Source organism: Chamaea fasciata, unplaced genomic scaffold (assembly GCF_029207755.1).
Source record: "Chamaea fasciata isolate MVZ Bird 193981 ecotype frontalis unplaced genomic scaffold, bChaFas1.0.hap1 SCAF_6, whole genome shotgun sequence".
In the NCBI taxonomy this organism is placed as follows: Eukaryota; Metazoa; Chordata; class Aves; order Passeriformes; family Sylviidae; genus Chamaea; species Chamaea fasciata.
Window position 1 is genome coordinate 45,308,340 of NW_027094091.1, and position 23,418 is coordinate 45,331,757.

Genomic DNA, 23,418 nt, shown 5'->3' on the forward strand with positions numbered 1-23,418 from the left:
ACCCGGAAATTACTTAGGGATGCGCTCCCGCAGCTCTGTTAGCCCCTGTGCAATCATAATCATGAGCGCTAGTACATTTCAGAGCAGATCATTGCATTCTACTATTGGGCACGAGAAAGGTTGTGTTCTTTTTTCCTTTAAACGAAACATCAATAAAGGTGCATTAAAAGCGCTGCCTTTGTCTAAACACCGGGACGATGCTGTCTGCAAAACAAAGGGGTGCCTGGAAAGGCAGTTTACAGCTAACAATAGGGAGACGGTTCCTAAGCAAAAAGCCCACTTCCATGCCATAAAAATATAAATCCTGAAGCAAACAAACAAACAAACAAACAAACAAAAAAAAAAAAAAAGAAAAAAAAAAAGAAAAAAAAAGACTTGGTGTTTCCCTCCGATTACGATATATTACGTTTCCTAAGTAATACAGACACTATAAGCTTAAAATACTCAAGCGAACGAACACAAGAGCTGAACTACTGGGGAGAATTCCGGGGATGGCAAGAGCACCCCGATTATTTCCAGCGAAACACATGTGGATGCCGTGCCGGGACTAGCCTTTGTACAGCTGCTCCCATTTTCGTCCAGACGGAGCAGGCGTCCCGGAGAGAAGAACGAGGGTCAGGCGGGCCCACTGGCGGGGGACCCCAGCACCACGCGTGGGCAGCCCCACGCAGGTTGCATAAGCCCCGCCGCAATGGAGCGTTACCCGGGAGCGGCTCGCACGGGTGGGCTGTACCGGGAATGCCACGGCAGAGGAATCAAAAGGCGTCTCCGCTTTTCTGTTGTTGCCCGGCGGCGGGGGCAGCCCCGGAGCCGCGGCCCGCCCTCCCAGACCCCTCACGGGCGGGCACCCACCTGCTCCTCCGGGCGCCGCCGGTGCCGGGCGGCCGCCGGCGCCGCTTCCCGCTCGCATTCCCCGAGCGGCGGCGGGAGGTGCGCCGCCGAGCCCATGGCTGCTCCGCGCCGAGCGGCACCGAGCGCTCCGAGCGCTCCCGCCTGCCGGGGCGGGACGGGGCCGTCACGGGGTCCGGGGGAGCGGCGGCAGGGAGGGAGGAACGGAGGGAGGGCGGCGCCGCGGGAGCGGGGGGAGGCCACTGGCAGCGGCCCCGCGGCGGGGATGGGGGGCCCGGGGCGGGGAACCTCCTGCTGCCGGCTCTCGCCTCGGGCGGGGCAGCCGGTTGCTGCTCGTTCGAGCGAAAAAGAAACCACCCCAAGCGCCCGATTTCTAAAGCTTTTGTTAAAAGCAGGAAGTGCCAGGTGTTAATAACGTGTTAATTTTAGCACCACTCCTCGTTGGTGTGTCCCTGGGGAGGAACGGCTGCCTTTTGGCCGCGTGAGATGTGGCATTTGCTGTTCCTCCCTCGGGAAAGAGGAAACGCTGGCCTCGCTCTACCGAAGCTGTTTGGATCGTGTCTTCTGTTCTTTAAAAGGAATTAATACACACCAGGAAGAAGGAAACGCAACTGCAGACCCCAAAGATAAGCCTTAGTGTATGGACAATGCCAGGGAAGGTTTTGATTGGATTTTAGGGAAAAAAAATCTTCACTGAAAGGGTGGTCAAGCATCGAAGCCGGCTGCCCAGGTGAAATCACCGTCCCTGGAGGTATTAAAGGATGTGTAGATGTGGCACTTAGGAACACGGTTCAGTGGTGAACTTGGCAGTGCTGGCTTAACAGAGTCAGTGGTCTAAAAGGTCCCCTTTTCCAAGGGATTCTCTGATTCTGTGTTAACGAAGTGCTTCTGCACAGGGTGTGCCTGGCTCCGGCTTTGAGCACCCCTGTCCCTGTGTAGAGAGGCCTCCCTCCCGCCAGCCCTGCACGCCTTATCCATGCTGTCCACCCCAGTACAGGAAGGACGTAGTCTGAAAGTGAAGCTGGATTTCAGCATGGTGGGACCACTGCTGTCATACTTGAGCGTCTTTTCTCCTCATCCAGGTCATGCACTATTGGTGGTAGGTCTGCTTGGCTCAGTTCTCTTTCCATAAGTAATTAGCGGAGCAAACTGCTGTTTGCTTTTCCTGTCATTCTTGTTGGGCAACAACCAGCAGTAGCTGTAGCACACCTAAAACCATCGCAAAGAATCACTCAGTGTGTACTGTGGCATAGTCACAACTTCAGGCTACAAGCAAGTGTTCTTCGTCAGTGCGGGGCAATACACAAGCCACTGCACTTGCCAGACCCCTCAGTTTGGCTGCAGGGGCTGAGGGCCAACACAGGGACTGGAGACTGGGGGAAGGGGCCACTGCTCTGCACACCCTGCTCTGCTCAGCTGTGGCTCCTCGTCCTGATGGAACAACTGGCCCAATCTGCTCCCCAAGGTGCAGGGTGGCCAAAAGCACTTTGCCCTGAAGGCCTGACAAACTGCTTAACCTGAGTTCTCATCCATGACCCATTTATTTGTTAGTGTTTTTTCTTAAGAACAGGGAGAGGCTTGAAGAAATATCACACTGTTGAGACAGTGACCATAAATTTATTGCAGTCCTGCTGCAATAAATTTATTTATTTTTCTTGCGTCCAGTAATTTTGCATGCAAGAAAAAAATCCTATGGACTTCGCCACCAAGCGCTGTGGTGATACATCTCTGTGCACATTATGTCTGCTCAGCAGCAGTGTAGTAAAACATCCCCGAGGTTCGCCGCTTTGTGGGCGATTTGTGAAGACACGAAGTGTCACACATAGTACTGACATTCTGTAAAAGCCCTCTTGAAAAAAAGTCTTAATTTAAGCATAGATTAGGTGTCTATTTCAGTGTGCTTTTTAAGTACACTTATATCCATAAACCTTTGCAGGGTTGTGGATCACAGAAACATGCATTAGAAATTTTTCAGAAAACGTTTGTGCTGAGGCCACCACTGATCTTCACAGCACAGCCTCTGATCCCACTGCCTCCTGGAGACCAGTGACCATCCTGCCAGGAGTAGTAAAACGTGTTGGCTGGCTTGATGCTACTTTTTCTTTCTCACTTATCTGCAGTCCCACTGGTCTGATGTTATTTCCCTGTACACGAAGATTCCTCCATTAATTCTGCAGTGAAGGAAAGTTTGTCGTATTTCTTAAAAAGCCACACTCCTTCCTACTGCAGCTTGCCAGCCTTTGACTGTGTCTTCACATTGAGCAACTCAGTGCAGTGGAACTACCTTGGGCTCCCTGGCACTCTCCATGTGCGAAAGCACTTCTGGGGTAACAGATCCAGTGCTCAGGGGAAGAACAGGGACTCAGAAGCCCTAACTGAGATCTCTTAGGATGCATTCAGCATTGCAACCTGTGCAACTTCACTAACCTTAATGAAATCCATTCCCCTTCATAGCAAATGCTCATATGGCAACCTTTAGCTTTTCTTGCAGTGAACTTTCTGAGGCTTCATGTGCTCTGTGCACTGGTGCCTGGGTCTGTGAATGAAGCTGAGCTGCTGCAAACTGTTCTGGCTGTTTCTACTTTGTCTTACTGAAATTTGGATTTTCTTCCTGACATTTGGAAGCATCTGGTAACTTCATAAGGATCTAATCACAAGAACATGCTGAAGGATCTGTCACCAAAAGAGATCCCCACAACTTAGCAACTTTCCTTCTAAGATCACTGTCTGAGGGAAGTTCCCCACTCCCCAAAACCCTCTGGACATGGCTGACCTTCTTCTGATGGTGCCTTCTCCCAACAGCGATACTTTCAGAAAATGTGAGGAGAAATCTCAGTGTAACTTAAGTGATAGGCAATAAAGCAATATGCCAAAAGAACAAAAAAACAAAAAAACAAAAAAAGCAGAGATGGAAGCTAAAGGACAGATTCTGCAAAATAATTGTTTTGCATGAGGCAACTTCTAGTTAATTTGTAAATATGTGTACAGACAAAATATCTCCCCAAGGAATAAAGAGAGCTCTCCTCGCACAACTCTTGTATTTGGGGGTCACTAAGGAGAGTCAGAACCTCTTGCTAAAAATCTGTAATTAAAGGGGTTTTGTGAAAAACAGGTGCTTGCAGCTGAAGGAAGACTGAATGCTGCAGCTTTGCTGAGAGACAGGACAGGCTGAGCCCTCTGGCCTTGTTGAAACACCGCTCTGGGCTGCAAAACACAGACACGGCTGGAATGAGTGGGACTAAACTTCTTTTATTTGGCTCTGACTAAAGCCAATAGTAGCTGGTGGGGAGAGAGTAACAGATGCTGCAGTGATACTTCTTGAGAGTATTCTCGTGGTAGTCTGTGGTTCAGAGACTTCCTGATCCCGGGTGCAGAGTTGGGTAATGAGAACAGCATTTTAAAGGCAGCAGAAGAAGGCATGCTACTACAGGGATCACATGCAGCTGAGTCACACAGAGTGCTTCTTTCGGTCTGGTTGCCCAGGGAAATGTATCCCATTCACCTGCACTTTTATTTTCATGCCCCTGGCATTCAGTCTTCTTAGGCTGCTGTCATGGCTAGGGCAGTGAGCCCCTCTCTAGGGACATCATCTGCTCAGGCCCTCAGGACTTGCCCATCTCAGCTGCTTGCCTAAGGGCATGCAGCAAAGCTGAAGCCTGCCAGAGTGCAGGCTGTGGTTTGATGATACAACAAAACCAGGTTTTGGTCATTTAATTCCGGATTGAAAAGGACATCTCTATGTAGCACACAGACTCCTTCCTGGTTCAAACGGCTCAAACATTTTTGATGGATTAGCAGTGTGTATAAAGGTCTTATACCAGAGCAAGCACTGTGTGTCCTCTCTCCCACCTAGTAGGAAACTGGCATGAACAGCCACCGTCAGCCTAAAATCAGGCACCATAAACTAGCCAGTTCAACAGATGCACATCTGTGTGCCTGCATCTACTCCAGACCAAGCCTTTGGAGTTATTCCCAACACAAAACTCATCCTAGTGGAGACTCTGAAGGGACAGGAATTAGATACAGTGGATGTCCAGAGTTCTCACCTGCTTGCCACCTGCCACTTCCTGTCAGTGGCAACTCAGCTAACTTCCTTTAATAAATATGTGGTTAAGAACTTCAGAAAAAAAAAAAGCAACTAACTGAAACTTTTTCCCCCTTTTTACATGCATCCAACAGATGTGACTGACTTCAGTATGAGATTCACTCAGATTGCTGACTGCACAGTTTGGTCCAAATCTTTTCCATCTCCAGAGTTCATCTAAATATTAAAAGGCTTGGAAAAACAGAGGTTCTTTAAACCTTGGTTAATGGAAACTTTTGTCATAACTGGTAAAAGGTCAATGTGGTTTTATACAGTATAATGGATTTACTGATGAATGGAACATTTTGATCTCTCTGATGGACTTTGCCTACTTTATATTCCAGATGTTAATATAAGTAAATTCTCTAAAGTCTCAGACAATTTGTCCATATGACCATGCAGCTTATAATGGCCATTGCAGATCTTACATGGATTTTTGAAGTAAAGCTGTTAAATTCTGTAATTTCCTCAGATCCTTCAAGCATATTAAGAAATAAAAGAAATGGCTTTTCCACCATCAGATACAAAGTGAACTGGAAGAAATTGGAATTCAAAACATGAAAATATATTAAAGGATACTGAATAAAAATGAAATGAAACAATTAATTTGGTTCCTTTTTCTTCCATGTATAATGACAAAACGACACTGAAGATCACCTCACATTAGCAATATCTTTCTCCAACAGTTGATATGTATCATGCAATCTCATTTAAGGGTCAAAGCAAAATATACAGTGGCTTATATACACAGGCTCAGAAAGGCAGAAGCGAAACAGTAACGGAGAAGTTCTATTACAAAAGGTCACCTGGAGCACTCCTAGGCATTGCAGGGTGCCTTTCTGTAGTACCTTTTCTAATGCATTTGCCAGTGTAATTTTTTTAAATGTTTCAAGTAAATTCTGCCATTTCCCTTGGATATGATTTCACAGTATAAAATAATTTGACAAAAGGCTCTTTCCTGGCTATCAAGTCTCAAAATTTTCTTTTTTATTTCATTCTATTTTTAGGTTAATTTCTCATCTTTGATGAGAAGCTGATTTTCTCCATAGCCTGCTTGAATGATCAATATCCTATTAGAATTAGTAGGCTTTCAAAACAAAATTTCAAAACTTAAATTTGCTTACTTCAGTTGCTCTGTTCTTTTGTTATTTATTAGCTTTCTTCTTGGCTACCACCTCAGAAATGAGTTTTGATTTTTTTTTAATCTTGCCATGAGCCTTTTATAAGCATTTACTGTATAAGCTCAGTATAAGCTCAGAACAGGCAAAAAATATTTTGAAAGTGTATAGGCAGCCCAAATTTACAACAGGGTATTTATTTATTTATTACTTCAGGATGTGGGAAGTATGGGTCCAGTTTGCTTGCTGCCACTCACAAGCCTCTTGTGCTTCCAGCATTTTTCCACAGGAATAGAGCCCTTTTCTTTTTGCAGTCGTTTTTTTTTGCTGTGTTCCATAGCAATAAAACTATTCTCAGTTCATCTGTAAGTTGAAATAAATCTTACAGGGTACTAATATGATGCTTTATCTTTACAGTGCCACCACAGTTTCACAAGTCCCTCCCCCTGCCTCTCCCTCTCTCATCCATCCCAGTGGCCCAAGGCCCTCCCGCAACTGCGGGTTTGTGGAGGACCCTGCAGTGGGCCTGGAGAAAAACATACTGGCCAAGTATGACAAAGAGCTTGTGATCCTTCCTAGCCCAGTCCCATAAACAGTTTTGTTGCCACCAAGCCAAGATGGAGCTTTGAGTCATAGGAACAGAAACAAATGGCTCAAGGCATGAGAGAGAACGGATAGGAAAACTCTTAATAAGGCACTGGTGCTGAACACTCCACACTCTGAATCTATGACCTCATCCCCAATATTTAATTATTCTTGCTCTCCTCTACTGAGAATCTCTTTGTGTTTACACAAAAAAAAAAAACACCTCTTTTTTTGGTTTTGTTTTTGTTTTGAGGACAAGGATATCCAGCCAATGGGTACTTTAATAAGTATGGACTCAATGCAAAATTTGTTAGGCTAAAATAAACCCTTAGCTTTCCTTAATGTGCTGTCATTTGTCCAAATGCAAGTAAGGACAGGCTAGAATAGTAGGCTGCTGTTTGGGGGGGTTGTGTGTGTGCATGTATGTTAAATCTCATGTGGACAGATGAATTAGAGCAGTTCTGAGCATGTAAAACTAAACTACAGAAAGAACAAAGGGGACCTGTGCCAGCAGAAGAGGCCATTTGGTTAAAACTGGGAACGATCATGTCAATTCCTGATTAAAATCCTGAGCACCCAGGCAACCACAAGTGATTGTAGTAGCATGATTTTCTCAAAGAAATATCAATGAATATCTATGTGCATGATGAGGAAAGGGATGACCTTACTCAAAGTACTTCACTGAGAAGGCTTTCTGGCCCCCCAGAGTGGGCAGATGAACAGACACAGGGAGAAAGACTGGCAGAATCCCCGTACAATTAATGTTTTGTTTTTAGCCTGGCAATAGAGACAGTATTTTATTTTCTGACAATAGCAACCTGTGAGAAAGCTCCATGTGTGTGTGCATGTGTGCAAGACTCAAGCTGATCTGAAGAGTCAGGGCTATATTTGGTGGTGACTTGAGTTTATGTGGTTCCAGTTTAATTTGCTGTAATTAATTTAATGTGACTACAAATCTGACAAGGTTCATTCAAGAGAGTTATTAAAGATTCAGAAAGGCCTAAGTGATTTAGTTTAACATTGCTCTTTTTTTTTGTTTAACAAAGCCTGATTATTTGAAGCTGTCACGTATTCTTGTGCTTCAGGGAAGGGAGTAATAAATTACGATTTTTATCTTGGACTAATTTAAGGCTTTCTATAAAATTATGTGAATAATTCACAATGGATAATTTATTTCATTAATTTTACCTCTCTTCTTTTCTAATTGTCCCCAAGCAGAGCAAGTTTCCCTCAAAAGTGTTTGTTATTAAAATTTATTTGTGAAGTCTTTCCTTTAAATAAAGTTCTGGATCTGCTGTTAATTAATGACTAAGTCTCTGTGACTACCTGACAGTCATCCTGTGAGACAGGAAGGTAGTGCTGGAAACGTTTTCCTGTCTAAGGTCCCTTGTTTACTGAATATCCAGTCCCTCAACCAGGGACCTCTCTCAAAGTACTTTGGGGGTCTCTTCTGATTTGTGCAACCACCAGATGAGGTGAGGAGAAAGCTGAAGTGATAAATACCACATCTGGTCAACCTGAAGATGTAGCTGGGAAGTGAACTGCATCCCAGTTGCACCACTGACTGGATAAAATGTCCATTAGGAAAGGTAAAGCCTGAACCCATTGGCTGTTTCTGGGGTATTTGCCAAAATATTTGCCTTGCTTAACATGGCCATATCCTTGAAGAGAGGATGCAAGAGTCATGAACTTAGTGAAAGAATGTTTCGACAGCTAAGGTTGCAGATAATGCAACATCAGGCTTTTTAAAAGTGTCCTGAGATGTTTGTGAAAGTGTCAGAGAGCACCTACTGGGGCCTTTGGGCACCTAAATAACCTTTGAATATGATTAAAATTAATATGAACCATCGTCCTTTGAAATTTTTCTGCTTTTTTTCAATCTCTAACTACCTAAATTTCATTATGACTGAACCAGGCCCTTCCTAAGGGCCAAATTATAGCACTTAGTTCTTGGACAAGAAGAAATAATTACAAATCAAGTCTTTAATAATTTAAACTACAGAGAGTAATAAAATCTGATATTTCTCTATTGGATTAAAAAACAACACAAAGCAATGCAATAGGGACCTGCTGTGATGACAGGCTAAACTTCAACTAAATGGCAAGACTTAATTACACTGCCCCAGCCTGGGTTCAGAGTAAACTAAAGACTACTATATGACTAACTCCTCTGTGCTTTAGTAAGAGAAAGGGAGATTACAAAACGGAAGCATCTGGCACCTCTCAGAACTTAATTAAAGGAATGCAAAGAAGCTACTATTGCTATTACAATTTCTCCTTGGGGCAACAAAAGACAAACGTAGTAAGTAGGAAAGGAGAAACTCTGAAATATGAAGGAACCCTCCCCAAACAAATACTGAATTACTGAGTTTTTCATGGCTGTTGTTCCTTATCACGTTGTTCCATGGCATTCTGTTCTTTAACTCCTGAGCAAATTGGTCTAAATATTATATACTAAGATACTGAGAATACTGAATGAGTTCTGCTTTGAAATTGCTGGGGTTTTTTTTTTACTTTGTTTTTCCTTTCACATCAGTGTTGGAGAATAAGTGTAAAATATAATTATGGACCTACATTAAAGCAGCAGCTGTTAAGTCTTTAAAGCTGCTCAGGGACTGTGATTCGGCTTCAGTGAATGCCTAGTTGACTTATTGCCTAATTATGGAGAACTGATATACTTAATAAAAAACCTAACTGAAGTATTTAGCTTTTAAAATACCCTATGATTTTTTCTGTTATCAGATTATTTTTGTACTTCATATTCAGGGAAACAGCCAAACAGAACAGAGCAAATTTATTGTTCCCAAAGAAGTGCAAATCTGTTCCAGTGCTGCATGACTGTTAAAAAAAAAAGAAAAGAAAATGGCTAATTCCAAGGGGAAAAACAATGGAAAAGGAAAGTTCCTAAAAGCTTTTGTAAAAGCTGTTACATGTTCTTGTTTGTTCTTGTTTGTGTCCTCATTCCTCCCTTTTTAATTACTAAAATCGCAAGTCTATAACTTTTAAAAATATCTGAATGCAATAGTATTGGACTAAAGCTATTTTATTTATTTTTAATGGGGTTTTCACTCTGGACAGTTATCCTGGAACAGTCATATAGAACAGCTTAATCCAGACCAATCTCATGGAGACCAGCCCGTCAGACCAGCTCTGCTCATCTAACAGATGCTCAAATATCCATCCAATTTAGACAAACTCAGGGCAGTGATTCTAAGAGAGAGATGCTCATTAAATTGAGACACCTAGTCAGAAAAGAGGCAAGTTGTTGAACCCATGCCTGTTTTGAATCCAAAGTTTTGTTCAAAGGATCACCTTCCTTGGACAAATTTAGCATCCAGTAGCCCTTCCTCCTAAGCACAGTTCCAGTACAACCCAAAAGCTAGCTTTCAGGATGAAATGTGCGGCTGGTGCTTCACGTGGCTGCAGCAATAGCAGTCAGGGGGTGGTAGGAAACAGACAGCACTTTGAGGCTTGAAGTGAATGTTTGGAGTGTGTTTGTTAGAGAGGAGAACTGGCACTACAAGCTATATATGTCACACAAGGCTGGTGTGACATTCCCTTTGACACTGATCATTTGAAATGTTTACCTGCAATGCTACACCTGAAACCTCAACCTGAACTCAGTGACTAGAAATTCCCAGTCAGTTTCATCACTATCATATGAGTGAAGGTGTGATCAAGCAAAAGAATAATGAGAACCTGTGTTGCTCCAAAGCAGCAAAGCCTGATTGCGTAAAGCAAAAATTCCTTTAGAGAGAAAATGTCAGAAATTCTAAGAAAATTTAAGTTAATGCTGAACAGTTCCTAAGTATATTATTTATTAAAGCTTGTGCTCTTCAACATTAGGAAATTCAAGTTCTGTGATATTAAACTAAACTCCATTCAAATTAATATATTTGTGCAATTCAATGCCTTTCCTGCTTTTTTTCTTAATTTTGAGTCTCTCATCAAATTATGTGATCATTAGTTTTTTCAATTAGAATTCCCTATCCTTCCCATCTGATTGGCTTTCCCCCCCCTTTTTATGCCATAGGAGAGATGTTTTAACTTAATGAACTTGATAGAGAGGCACTTCTGCAAACCACAGTATAAAATCATGAGGTTGTGTGCTAAGAAGCTGCACTGAATTTTGACTATGGTCATCATTGTTTATGCAGTTGTTTAGTAATCGCTATGGCATATGTGTGAGAATTCATGTGAGTGGTTTTGGTGAAACCAATTTTTTTGTGAAAAATTTTGTGAATTCTTTAAAATATCAATCAAATATCAATTTCTTATCACTATAAGAAACCCTTTGTTGATCAAGGCAGAAAAAATGATAGAAATTATGAAACTTTCTGGTGTATTGCGCTTACAGATGCAAAACATTGATACACCTCTAGTCTTGTAAAAAATGTATACTTAAATTTTTTTTTTTAGTCCTTGTCTTGTCATGGAAAAATGCATTGTCATTAGCAGCTTCAGGACTGCAGTTGTAACCAAGTGATCTCTTTTCTTTGAAAGGAGGTTTGAAAGAGGAATATATATGCCTGGAAATGGATGTCAAGAAATTTGGTCTATGATTTCTTAGTAGTGTGGTTCCTCTGAGATCCTGAGTCAAGAGTCTAGCAGTGAGTGGCGTTAGGAGTGCTCTCAAAACATGAAGAGGACTGCCTGCTTCTCATCACCTTAGAATGTATCTGTATGCCCATGTCTTAGCCTCATCCTCATTCTCTTGTCACCTCTCCTCCTTTCTCTGTAAGAGCACATTCTCATCTCTGGCTTTTTTCCCCCCTCTTTCCTCATCGGAGAAACAATCATAAAACTCTCAACTATTTAATTTCTTTTCTTTTTCATGGTTCAGAGATTGGTGTTTTGCAGTTAATCAGACCCCTTGGTTCAGGAACCAAGTTCTTTAGCGTATCAGAAATACAGGCTGAAAAATGGAGGGAAAAGAAAAAGAGTGACTGGCCTAGTTTTGGTTACCGTGGCAACAGTGATAAGGTATAGTCATATTCTCAGTTTTAGAGTACTGATCTTGTAGTACTTTTTGGAATTTATTTGGTAGAGGCAAAAAATTTTCCCCTCTAACTCCTTTTGTAAAGCTTTCTAATACTAATTCTGGGTTGAGAGAGAAGTAGAAGTAGGGTAGAAGTAGCAGGGAGGGAGGTATGAAGGGAGGTGGAGATGACAGCAAAGAGAAGGTTAGAAATTGTTCCTCTGTGGAAAGATATGACATAAGAAGTTTCTCTGAGATGTATAATGAAGATCTGATCTGTGCAGAGACCCTCAAACACTTTCCAGTGTGGCTGGATAATTAGAATAATACAACATTGTGAGGTTCCAAGGTGTTGCAGGCAGAGCAGATTTTAAGAGAAGTACCCTATGTCTGTGGGCAAGATGAGTGGCAGTTTTCATTATAGAATTTGTATTTAACAACCCAGCTAAAACTCATAATGAGAACTCTAGCAAAATGTTTAGATCAGGAATGATTCCAGGATGCTGCTGTGTTTCTGGGAATTCCTTATTACTGGACCTGCTTGTTTCTATGCCTGCAAACTAATTGAACCTATTGTTTCCACTTCAGTGTCTGCTTCCAGTGATGGTACAGAGTCAGGCAGATTCTTCCTGCGTGGTGTAGATTAGCACACAATTACATTTTCTAGAACAGCCAATTTAGACAAATTCCCTGGAAAAAGTTTTCCCTAACAGAAACAAACGAGTGAGTTTCATGCATTTAAGTGAGTTTCACGCATTGAGTTTCATACTTTTGTTCTTTCTAAGAAGGAGAGATAGATACTTCATATATTGTTTTCTTGTAAGTGCTTTTATAATCATTACTCGTCCTTTTTCAGTTCCCTTACAAGCTTTTCAGCAGGGTTGAAAACTAGACAGGGTTGAGGAAATGCTGAGTAGTTGCACATGTATTGCACCAAGGAGACAGAAAGTTCCCTTATTTTAGCAAACAGAAATGAGTATACTGAGGTGTCTGAGAAGCCTGGAAAGTAGATGGACTAGCAAAACACAAATGGTTCTAAATGACCCTTGGTAGAAAATGAACAGAAATATATGGCTAAAAAGTGGATTGGCTGGTCAGGAAATAAAAGCTCTTCTCTAGTTCCATGTCATCAATACAATATTCCTTAATTAGCAACTGAAACAGTGTCACAGACCTGTCCTAGCAAAAAGGCCTTGGCAACTCCTCTCTATGATCTCATTGTATTGCTTTTGGGAAAGTCATTACTGTCAGCTGCTGTGGAAAGCAAGGAAAGAACTGAGAGGGTCTTGTGGTGAGATCTGAAGTTGTCTGTCCAGGACTGTATTGGCTGGGGGTTCTGCTGTGCACTGGCTGCCTACACAGGAGGTGGATTGATTTCACTGGATAAAGAGTTTCATCTTCCATCAGTATATTGCTTGTCATACCTGACATTTACCTAGATATACTCATATTAATCATGCACAGAATAGAATAAAATATTTTTAAAAAACATTCAACAACACTTGTTGCACAGATGACTGGCAAAAGTACAGTTTTCAAATTCCCAACTATGTTGTCCTCATCACAAATAATTTTTTTCCTCATTTACACCATACAAATGTCTTTATATTAAAACAAATCTGCAGCCTAACTCTCAGCTGGTGTGGTGGAGAAGGTACATCAAGCAATGTATGTGTTGGCTTAAAACAGCGTGAAAATAAACGTTTATAAATTCTATGCTTGGGTGTTTTAAACCAGTGCAGGAAGCTCTTGCAGGATGGATTGTCCTGCTTTTTTGGCTCATTCATTGTCCAAAACTCTGAGTTTGTGCCACTGAGGTTGTCACCTCTTCCATTTCCCTTGTCTGTTGAATTAAATACAAATCACTCACCATCACTCATGTAGCTCATCTAAAAAACAGAGAGAAGAAAAACAGTCTGTCCTGCAACACTGCAAAGAGATATTTTTTCCCCTGGTACTTCCACTTATTTGAGGCCAGGTCACTTTCCTTTTAAGTCAATGACAGAAATTCCATTCCCTTACTTAAGATAAAAATGACCTCCCCAGAAGAGAACTGGGTAGATTACATTTCCACAAACAGAGAAATCCTTACTCAATAATACCTTACAGCTCATATAATCATTACTTGAAATTTATCTTTTGCCTTCACGTGATTTTTAATGTAGAAGCCCGGTGCCCAAGTGCCACCTTGTGGACATAATGACATTTTTTCCTGTCCTCATCTAACCTTGTGTGCTAAAATTCCTCTTCCAGCAAGTTAAAGAAGCCTTTTGGGAAGAGACCTAAATCAAGGAATTAATTTTAAATTTATCTCTATATATCTAGCTCTACATATAGATGCACTGTCTTAATACCCCCCCCCCCCCACCCCCCGACATAGTCAATGTCATAGTCAATAGTCATAGTCAATCTATTCCTTCTTGTCCCTGTTAACTCTTGCCCTCACAAAGAGAGCTGACAGTTGTAGCAGGAGCAGCTTCTGTGACAGGCACACAGAATGCAAAAAATAACAGGCCATGAAGTGCAAGCACCTGGAAGCTCATTTTGCTGATGAGGAATCCTTTCCTCCAACTAGCTGTTGTCATTGTCAGCTGCAGAAATAGTTTTTACTACTATTGGTTTCCTCTAAGGTTCTGCTAGAGCCTGATTTTTCCTAAGTTGTATAGTGCTGCTAAGATCCATGGCATGGAATTTGGAGGAAATGGGAAAACCTGGGACTCCTGAAGGATTTACTTGTTCAAGCTCAATATACTAATGGGCTTTATTTTGTGAACTTAGCCAGGTAAAGAGATTGCAGCAGTGAATGGGAAATAGATGCCTGAAGGTTTAATGTATGTGAATCTGTTCAACAGAGCAAAAAAACTATTCACTGCCAAGTCCATGAATGTTTGGGACAAGAGCTATCCAAGCAGGTGGAAGAAACTCTTCATGGGACATTTGTAATACAGTCTACCCAAAGAATGTTTTTTTCCTAACAATGACAACTGATAGATATCTCAAATATCATGGATGAAGTCCTTCACTACAATCAATTTTTTAGATAATTCTATCTCAAACTGTAACTATGTTAAAATGGAAATCCTGTTCACAGTAAGATTGTGCTCAATCCCTGGTGATGCTCAACATGAATATTAGTGTCCTTGAACATGGGAATTTCCCTGCTCTTCACTGTATTTGGCAACACTGTTATTGCATGGAAATAATATAATGTAATATAATATAATATGATATGATATGATATGATATGATATAATATAATATAAGATATGACATGACATGACATGACATATGACATGACATGACATGACATAACACAATTTTTTAAATGGATGAAAATAATATTAAGATACGCAACTGCTCTGTACCTATCCATTTATGAAATGTAGTAGTTTCACTGTGACTCATTTAGACCTTGGCCACTAGGCAGCAGTATAAGATTAAGTCATGTAATAATATCTGGTAGTTTTGTTTTCATTTTGCAGCAAACTTCAAAACACATGCCAGCACCTTAGAAAATATTGGAAAACACTCCTCTCTTTCTTTATGAAATCAGCAAGACACTGAACAAAAATATGGCTCACAAGATTCACTTAACTGTGGGTCAAATTAATTATTTGAAACTGATGAACCACAAGGACAATGGGTATACACCACACCTTCCCTGACTATTTTCCCTCTCCTTATCAGTTTGTGATTAGTAAGGTTCACCAAATACAGTTTAGTCATTGAGGAATCTTATTTAGAATAAAAAACTACAATATCATCAAATTCTTCACACTGAGCTGTGAATTTCACTGGAGCTGAAATAGGTGAACTAATTATAGCAGGACTTCCTTTTCAGAGAATCACAGAATGGCTGAAGTTGAAAGACACCTCTAGAGGTCATCTAGTCCATGCCTGGTCAAGCAGGACCATGTCCAGCTTGGTTCTGAGAATCTCCAATGATGGAGACTCCTCAGCACCTCTGGGCAACTTGTGCCATTTTTTGACAACTTTGGACTAAAAAGAAACTTCCTTGTGCTTAGATTTTTTGTTTTGTTTTGTTTTGTTTTTGTTTATTTTATTTATTTTTTTTTTTTTAAATCTGTGCCTATCACCTCTTGTTCTATCAGTAAGCATGACTGAAGATAGCCTGGCTCACTCTTTATTCCCTCTCATTAGGTGTTAGTATACATTGAAATAATTAAATTTCATTTTTGCGAGTGTTTCAGATGAATGTGGAAATTTCAATCTGCGTCTAACATCACAAATTAATTTTATAGGTTTAGAATGATAAAGAGGATGATTCCATGACCACAGGGTATAATACTGAGTGCATTTTAGGAAGCTACAAGCTGTAATAAAATTAGTCATACTGGTTTGCTGCTGTGTTTGACATCAGCAGCTCACGTGATAATGTGGTTGGTTGAATGCCTTCACTAAAAGATATGCCAAAGTGAATTTGGATAAGTAACAAAAAGAATAGGTATGCAGCATTTTGGCTGCTTTTCACGCAAATGAAACGATCTGATCTTTCGGCAATACCACCTGGGAGTCCTGAATTCATGTTTTATTGAGATTCTCATTCTTTTGTTCTACCAGGTAAATATAGGTCCTACTAAAATACCCGGGGCTACTGTTTATTGTAGGGCTGTATTGCAATCTCTTCCTTGATTATTTTTTTTAATGATGGGGGAATGTAAGGAGATGATCAGGAAGAAAACCTTTTTCTTGATTTTCATAATTTAAGTGTTTTCTCTGGTGAGAAGAGGAATGCAGTACATTATTAGAAAGACTAAAAAGCTTTTCAATTTATCCTTATTTTACTAAGAAAAGACTAACTTTCGCTTGCAGTATATTTTAACTTTTTCAAGGGTTGCCAATATCCTTATTAAGGGTTGCCTTATCCTTATTTTGTACAAGGCTGTTTGGATCCACAGTACTGTAAAGTGAATTTTAGACCAAGACTGGAAATAAGCCATGAAGTCCAAAGTAAAACAGTAATGTATTTTAATCTCAGGGTTTGTTTTTAGCATGTTACACAGAGAGGAGTCAAAAGCTACACTAGATTGTGGGCTCACCCTTTTTGAAGAATAAATTCTATGAACTTTCTCATTTAGCTGGAGTTCTGCCCTTTAAATACAAACAAATTCATGAAAGTTGATGCTCTTTAATTCTGAAGTCAATATATTGGTATGCATAACCTAGTGAGCATAAAAACTGTAATTATACTCCAACGAAACCTATCTCAGTCTTACACAACCTTTCCCACAGATACTGATTTCTATTAGCTTATTTTCAACCTAAATTTGAACCATCCTTGATCAATGTTTGCCAAACCGATCAGGACTCTGTACATTTGTTATTTTTCCACAGCGTTCTTGAATTATGGGACCTGATCTCTCAAGGGAAATGGAAAGACTCCCAGCACCTCTAATAGTTCAGGGTGAGGTCATACACACTAATATGTAAGTGATTTTTTTCATCTCTTTTCATCCATTTTTATCTGATGCAAGTCATGAGTCCTCAAGACCCATTTTCTTTTTCTTTTCTATTATTTTTGGAGGAACTTTATCCCATGTATTCTGTTGAACTATGAAGATGGATACTGTAGGGGAGATGGAGTCTCACACACACACAAAAAACACTGTCCTTTGTTTTTTCTCATGAAGAAATTTCAGTCTGAATAGGTCATGGTATGAACAACAAATATGTGATGCTGCAGTTCTTTTTACTGTGTGATAGTATAGCTATTTCCTGGGTTTGTAGGCATTGATATATTGCATAAAAATGCTTGTGGTTCTTTCCAAAAAATAATAACATTAAACCCTTGCATCTTATATATTACCTTGAAAACTCAAAGAGTCAATAGTTATTTTAGGAGGCTATCCAAAGGTTAACCAGATAAATTTAAAATTATGGTCATAAATAATCTAAACAATGACCAGCCGTAGAAACAGATGGTGCTTCTGGAAGGGCCCAAACCATTTCTACCCTTAATTCAATGTAAACCTCCTGTTTGGTGCTCTGGAGCTGAGGTCCTTTGTGCCTGGCTTTCAATCCATAATTTCTTCAAAGGTGAGATTTGTGACACAATGTGTGAAGCTTCTTTAATCACAAACAATGTAAAGCCCCTGTTTGCATGATTGACAGAGGAACTGAGATACTGTTCCCGAAATCAGAGAGAATGATCATGGAGTTACACAAATTACAGCTGAACATAACAAGCCCATTGAGGCTTAGTTTCCACTGCTATTTGCTTATCATTTGTAGCACAAATCAGTTCCTGTTAGGGCATTATGAACTGTTTAACTTGTTATTATGGATTGCTCCATGTCTGAAAACAAATCAGTTTTGGTACCTGCCTCTGATATTTCTATGGTTAGTTTTGTTTTATTTTCAAGTACAACATCATTTACTTTGGTTACCGTATTTGTCAGAATCTAATGCTTTGTGCTTGAAAGGTATGAAGGTACTGAGGTGAATGCTCTGAAACAGTCACCTGAGTAAAGTAACTCAAATAGCACAGCTCCCCAGGGGCTGGGTTTTTAGACAGCATGAAGGTTACCTGAATGATGATGAACTCACTAAAGGCGCAGTGGTGGTGAGTTCCAGCAGACGTATTCCCAGCTTTAGGGCTTTTTTTTCTGCCAGTACCTGCCAGGAAAAAAAAAAAAAGTGGGTGTAGATTTAATGCTAGGATGTATTCACTAGGCAAGTTCTTGCCAAAAACCCTCTTTATGGAACAAAAAATCATTACATCATAATAATTTTAAAGAATTATGTGAAGTAAGTGTAGGATATGCTCACTCCATGTAATTTATTAGTTCCTGTTCTTCATCAATCTTTCAGTCTCTTCTGCAACAGCTTATTTTTTACTTCCATGGTACTGAGGTCTCCCATTCCAAAAGGAGGTAAAGGTATCCAAAGTGGGAAAAAAAGGTCTGAGAATTTATGAACTAGATGCATGGAGACATAAAACACCATTGAAATCCAAAGAAGTGGTGCAGTAATTACGACTCTGGGACAGTGTGAGTTAAAAGCATTTCCTCCTCTTTACAAAATACCTAGAAAGAAAATTCAAGAGTCAGTTGCATAAACCTACTTTTACTCTAAAGTGGTTGATTATGGTTGTCTTTTTGTCTCAGTCAAGAGCCAGCAAGCCGCTGTATTTATTTGATTGGTTTGTACCATTTCAGGATATTTATAACTATTGATAAAACATGCAAGACAGTGGGTGGAGATATTTAATACAGAGTAATTCCTAATGAGTCACTGAAAGGGGGAAAAAAATTATTTTTTTGTAACTGTTCAAGGCAGCAAGCAACATTTGCACTTCCACAGACTAGGTGATGTAGATGTGGAGTTTAGGGTCCATCTCTTGAAAAGGTTGAAAGTAAATACCTTTCAGGATAAAGAAGTTAATACGTTTTACAGAACATGGGAAGGGGAGATGAACAGAGAAAGAGAGAAAGAAAGCATATGTGGAGGAAATAAATCTGTCTGGACCCCTGGAGTACTCTAGAGAAGTTAAGTTTTAAAAGTTTGCATAAGAAGAGTTTCCAAATATTTGTGTCAAAAGCTTCTGTCACTAAGGCATCTGAACTTTAAAACAATACTAAATAAATATACCTTCACAATATTTTGAAAGAGAAGGAACTGAGCTACAGGGCCAGTGAAGGCTTGATTTTCATTTCCCTTCAAGTAGGGTTGTACAGGGTCATGGATGTGAGAGAAAGCGCTTCCTGTTCACAGCAAGAGCAGTGGGAGATTTGAGTAGCCCCCAGCTTGTGCCTGGTCCTGTTTCTCTTGGGGGACAGCTGGGAGTGTCAGAAATAGGACCCAGCATTGTGTATATGGAAAGCAGTGTGTCCCTCAAAGCTGGAGCTACTGAGTGTCACTTCTGTACCCCACACAGGCTTATCAGTTTGTATTGGCCAATATTATCCATCACTGTTGTAGTCCTTGTAACTTAAGTCACTTAAGTCACTTTTCATTATTATCTTCTTATGAGTGAGTGATGCAGAATTACATTCTAGCATACAGCATGAAATACTTGCTGTCCCTCTGAAGCAACATCTCTAGATGAAAACTGGACTGATCTGATGGCTGTGTGGACAGTGAGCTCCTCTGAGATTTGAATGAGGTGGATTTTCTGTACAAGAATTATTAACTCCCAAACGCTTCAGGGCAAAATGCGATTACTGTGTCTTACTGCACATCTCAGAGCTTAACGGAGCATTTGGTGTTCAGAGGATGAGTAATTTCTGTCACAGGAGTGATTTTCCTGAGGGCTCTCTAAATTGATGTGAGCTTTTCTAAGCAGTCTGTGTGCTATTGCTAAGTTTGCCATAGAGCCTTGTGCAATAGTGCCTTATCTCGAGTTGTGCACCACTGAAATATAAATATTTCCTAACAATGTACTGGCAAGTCAGAATGATTCAGAGGATTGGTGGCATCCTGAGGCAGGGCCAGGCACTCCAACACCTTCTCTGTCTGTATCCTGTATCCTGGAAGCTGGTACTGCAAGAGCACATGATCTGCTTTGCCTGATTTGCCTTCAAAGAGTCTGTCAGTTCTCTTATGCTTTGCGATTCTCTCATTCCTGATGGGTCAACTCTTATTCCTGATGGTCAGCATAGTTGATCCAGAGAAGTGAATGTCAGTTACTGATGATTTTGCAAGGTTATTTATACATAAACATGTTTATATATAGACTTAAACACATATCACAGGATCACAGAATGGCTAAGTTTGGAAGAGGCAACAATTGAGCCAGTCCAACCACCCTGCTCAAGCACAGTCATCCTAGAGCGCATGGCACAGGATTGTGTTCAGAGGGTTCTTGACTATCTCCAGTGAGGGAGACTCCACAACCTTTCTGGGCAACCTGTTTCAGGGCTCAGTCACCTGCACAGTAAAGAAGTTCTTCCTAATGTTCAGGTGGAACTTCCTGTGGATCAGTTTCTGCCCGTTGCCTCTCCTTCCGTTGCTCAGCACCACTGAGAAGAGCCTAAACCAATCTCCTTGGCACCCCCCACTTTAGATATTTATTCACACTGATGAAATCCCCTCTCAGGGGATTTCCCTATCTCTACTTGTGGCTGAACAAGCCCAGCTCCCTCAGCCTTTCTCGATAACAGAGATGTTCCAGTCTCCTCATCATTTCCGCTGGCCTCTGTTGGTCCTGCTCCAGGAGCTCCATGTCCCTCTTGTGCTGAAGAGCCCAGAGCTGGACACAGCACTTCAGATGTGCCTCACCAGGGCTGAGCAGAGGGGCAGGATCATGTCCCTCAATCTGCTGGCAATGCTCTTCCTAAGGCACCCCAGAATACCACTGGCCTTCTTGGCTGGCTCATATACATATGTAGAAATATAGATTGGTATCTGTTTCTATAGTGACCAAAGGAAACTGAGAAGGAATAGGAAGGAGAAATGAAAGAAACAGAAATATTAAAAAAAATGATGAAAAATCAGGTTCTGGTTTACCAAAAGTCAACCCTGTCTTGACTGTGAAGACTTGGCAACAGTAGGAAACATCAGGCTTTTGTTTCATTGTATCAGTTCCAAGATTATAAACAGCATATTTTCCTATATATTCTTCCAATATGAGATAAGCCTGAGAAACAGGCCAGTAAGAACAGTGTTTAGCTTTCCTATGCAGGGAAAGAGCTGGGGTGCAGACTTTGAACCTTATCTTTTCACTATGCACTATCTAAACAGAAACATCTTAAGAGAGTTTTCAGTGTCAGGACATCAGTCCTGCATCTCCTTTGCTGGTAGTATTACTGAAAATATTGAATTGTTATTGCTACTTCCAGAAAAGATGTGGAAATGACTGTTCTTTTCATTAAAATGGAAAAAAATGAATCAAGACCAAGCAGGGAGGGTTTTGGTCTGCCAAGCAGGAGAGCTTAAAATGTGTTAAGCAGACTTGTTTGCAAAAACCTATTCCAGCTTTAAGAAGTAGTTTCAGCGATGTTTTCACAAGCCCTTTTGCCAGCACTTTCATAAACAATCTGGTGTGTAAATCCTAATTCTTGACAAATGATGACCATAGGACTATCTCAAAGGTATTTGAGTTCTCCTCCTCCTTATAAAAAACAAGGAGTGCATAATATGATACAGGTGTTAAATTAGCATGAAAACTTGTAGATGCAACCAGTACAGCTATTTCACAATTACCTTTGGGTAAAAAAAGGAAAACAAATATCCAGTTGAAAATTAGACCAGAAAAGAATTTTCTTCTAGTGCATCTTCATTAATTCTGTGGAATCACATTGAAACATATAAGTTCAGTCAAATCATCATACAATTAGAACAGAAATCACACTTCCCACACTTCTGGTGGTGTCAGAATCACAGCTGAAACAATTACTGCATGAGATGATTTTTAAGTTCCATGAAAGCTGTGCTTACTGATTCAACACTACATTTTAAGTTTACAAATCCAGTGTCAGAAATCAATGGCATAATGTTCTTATAGTAATCTAGGGAAAAGCCTTTTCTAAACCTAATGTACATTGTATTTATTCCTTAAAATCTCATCAGCAAATCCTTTAGAAATAAACTCTTGTTCTGTAGATGTCACGTATTTTCCTGTCTGTGCTTTCAATTCAAATGAATGCTTCCTTTTTTGAATTCTCCCACAGAGTATCTTTTACCTCTGTGCAGCCAAAGAAAAAGAGTTAACTCTCCAGGAAGATGGAAGACTCCTACACAGAGTCAGTAAAGAAAAGTATGGATGCATGCATTGCACACCTCCAGCAGTGTGCATGTTGCACACAGGTCATGTAATTTGTCAACAGCCTTACACTGGGCAGCCAGTCTGCAACAGAAGGTCCAGTTGTGTGTGATGTTCGTAAGAATCCAGGCCAAAAATAATCTGGCATGGATTCTCCTTGTAGAGTTCAACAGAGTTTGGATTTGTTGCTTCAAGAATTGACTCATAATCTCAATTAAAAAAATAGACATATCTTCTTTATTGCCCTGTTCCTAAGAAAAGAGTGGGTAAGTGTCACCCTAACTTTGCCTGCTTTTCAGTGTTTGCATTTTGTTCTCACGCAGCTTCAAGTAAACAATGTATATTTTTAGAATTATCTATTTTGTTTACACATTTCTCCCCTGGGAGGAGAAATATGATTGATGGTAGTTTTCACTAACGAGGTCAAAGAGGTGGCAATCTATGTAGCTAATCCTTTGCCTTCTGAAAAAGCTATATATATAGATGGAGCCAGAAAATTAAAGATAGAACTTTCCTGCTGACCTTCCTGCTGCCTTCTTCATTCTTTTGTGTCCCAAAGTGCAACAGGTAAGCATTAACTCTAGTATCATTTTAACCCAAATCACTGACAATATATCTTTTATATCCATAAACTGTCTATTGCAAACACTTATCACTTATTTTTTGAGCTGGAGATTTCTGCAGTCTACTACCACAAGGGGCCTATTTTTTTCCTAATGCAACTACATCTCGACCACCTGTTATTTCATGGAACAGTCTGGGAAAATTTAAACTGCTCAATTAAGACAAAGAACAGGTTTACAGATAGATTAATTTCCACAAAAATAATCTGAAGGTATTTTGAAAATTCGTACATTCACATACACAATGGAGAGTCATGAAAACCTTTTAATTTTTGGACTCTATAAGGAAACTCCCACCAGTCCTTAGGGATGATGCCATTTGCACACCTCACCAAGCATTAGCTGACCCTTCAGCTGGCCTCTGGTAGTGCAAACAGTTACCCTGGATGTGAAGCTACTGTGGCTCTCAGAAAGGCAGATCTGCCACAAGATACTAGATGATTTTTCCATCAAGGCTG

General features: G+C 40.4%; 1 protein-coding gene across 4 annotated transcripts in view; it reads right to left on the bottom strand.

The window, feature by feature from the left end:
• The window catches only part of FAM241A (family with sequence similarity 241 member A), a 275,269-nt gene that overhangs the window by 16,071 nt on the left and 235,780 nt on the right, over positions 1-23,418 (bottom strand). For 3 of the 4 annotated variants that reach the window (XR_010721483.1, XR_010721486.1, XM_066186229.1), the window contains one exon: positions 18,162-18,250. Coding sequence is in view for 1 of the 4 variants with exons in the window: in XM_066186228.1 (XP_066042325.1) it covers positions 853-948 (96 nt within the window). In the remaining 3 variants the exon portion in view is untranslated. Of the gene's footprint in view, positions 1-852; positions 1,016-18,161; positions 18,251-23,418 lie in introns of those variants that run through there. The other variant, XM_066186228.1, reaches the window with a different exon arrangement.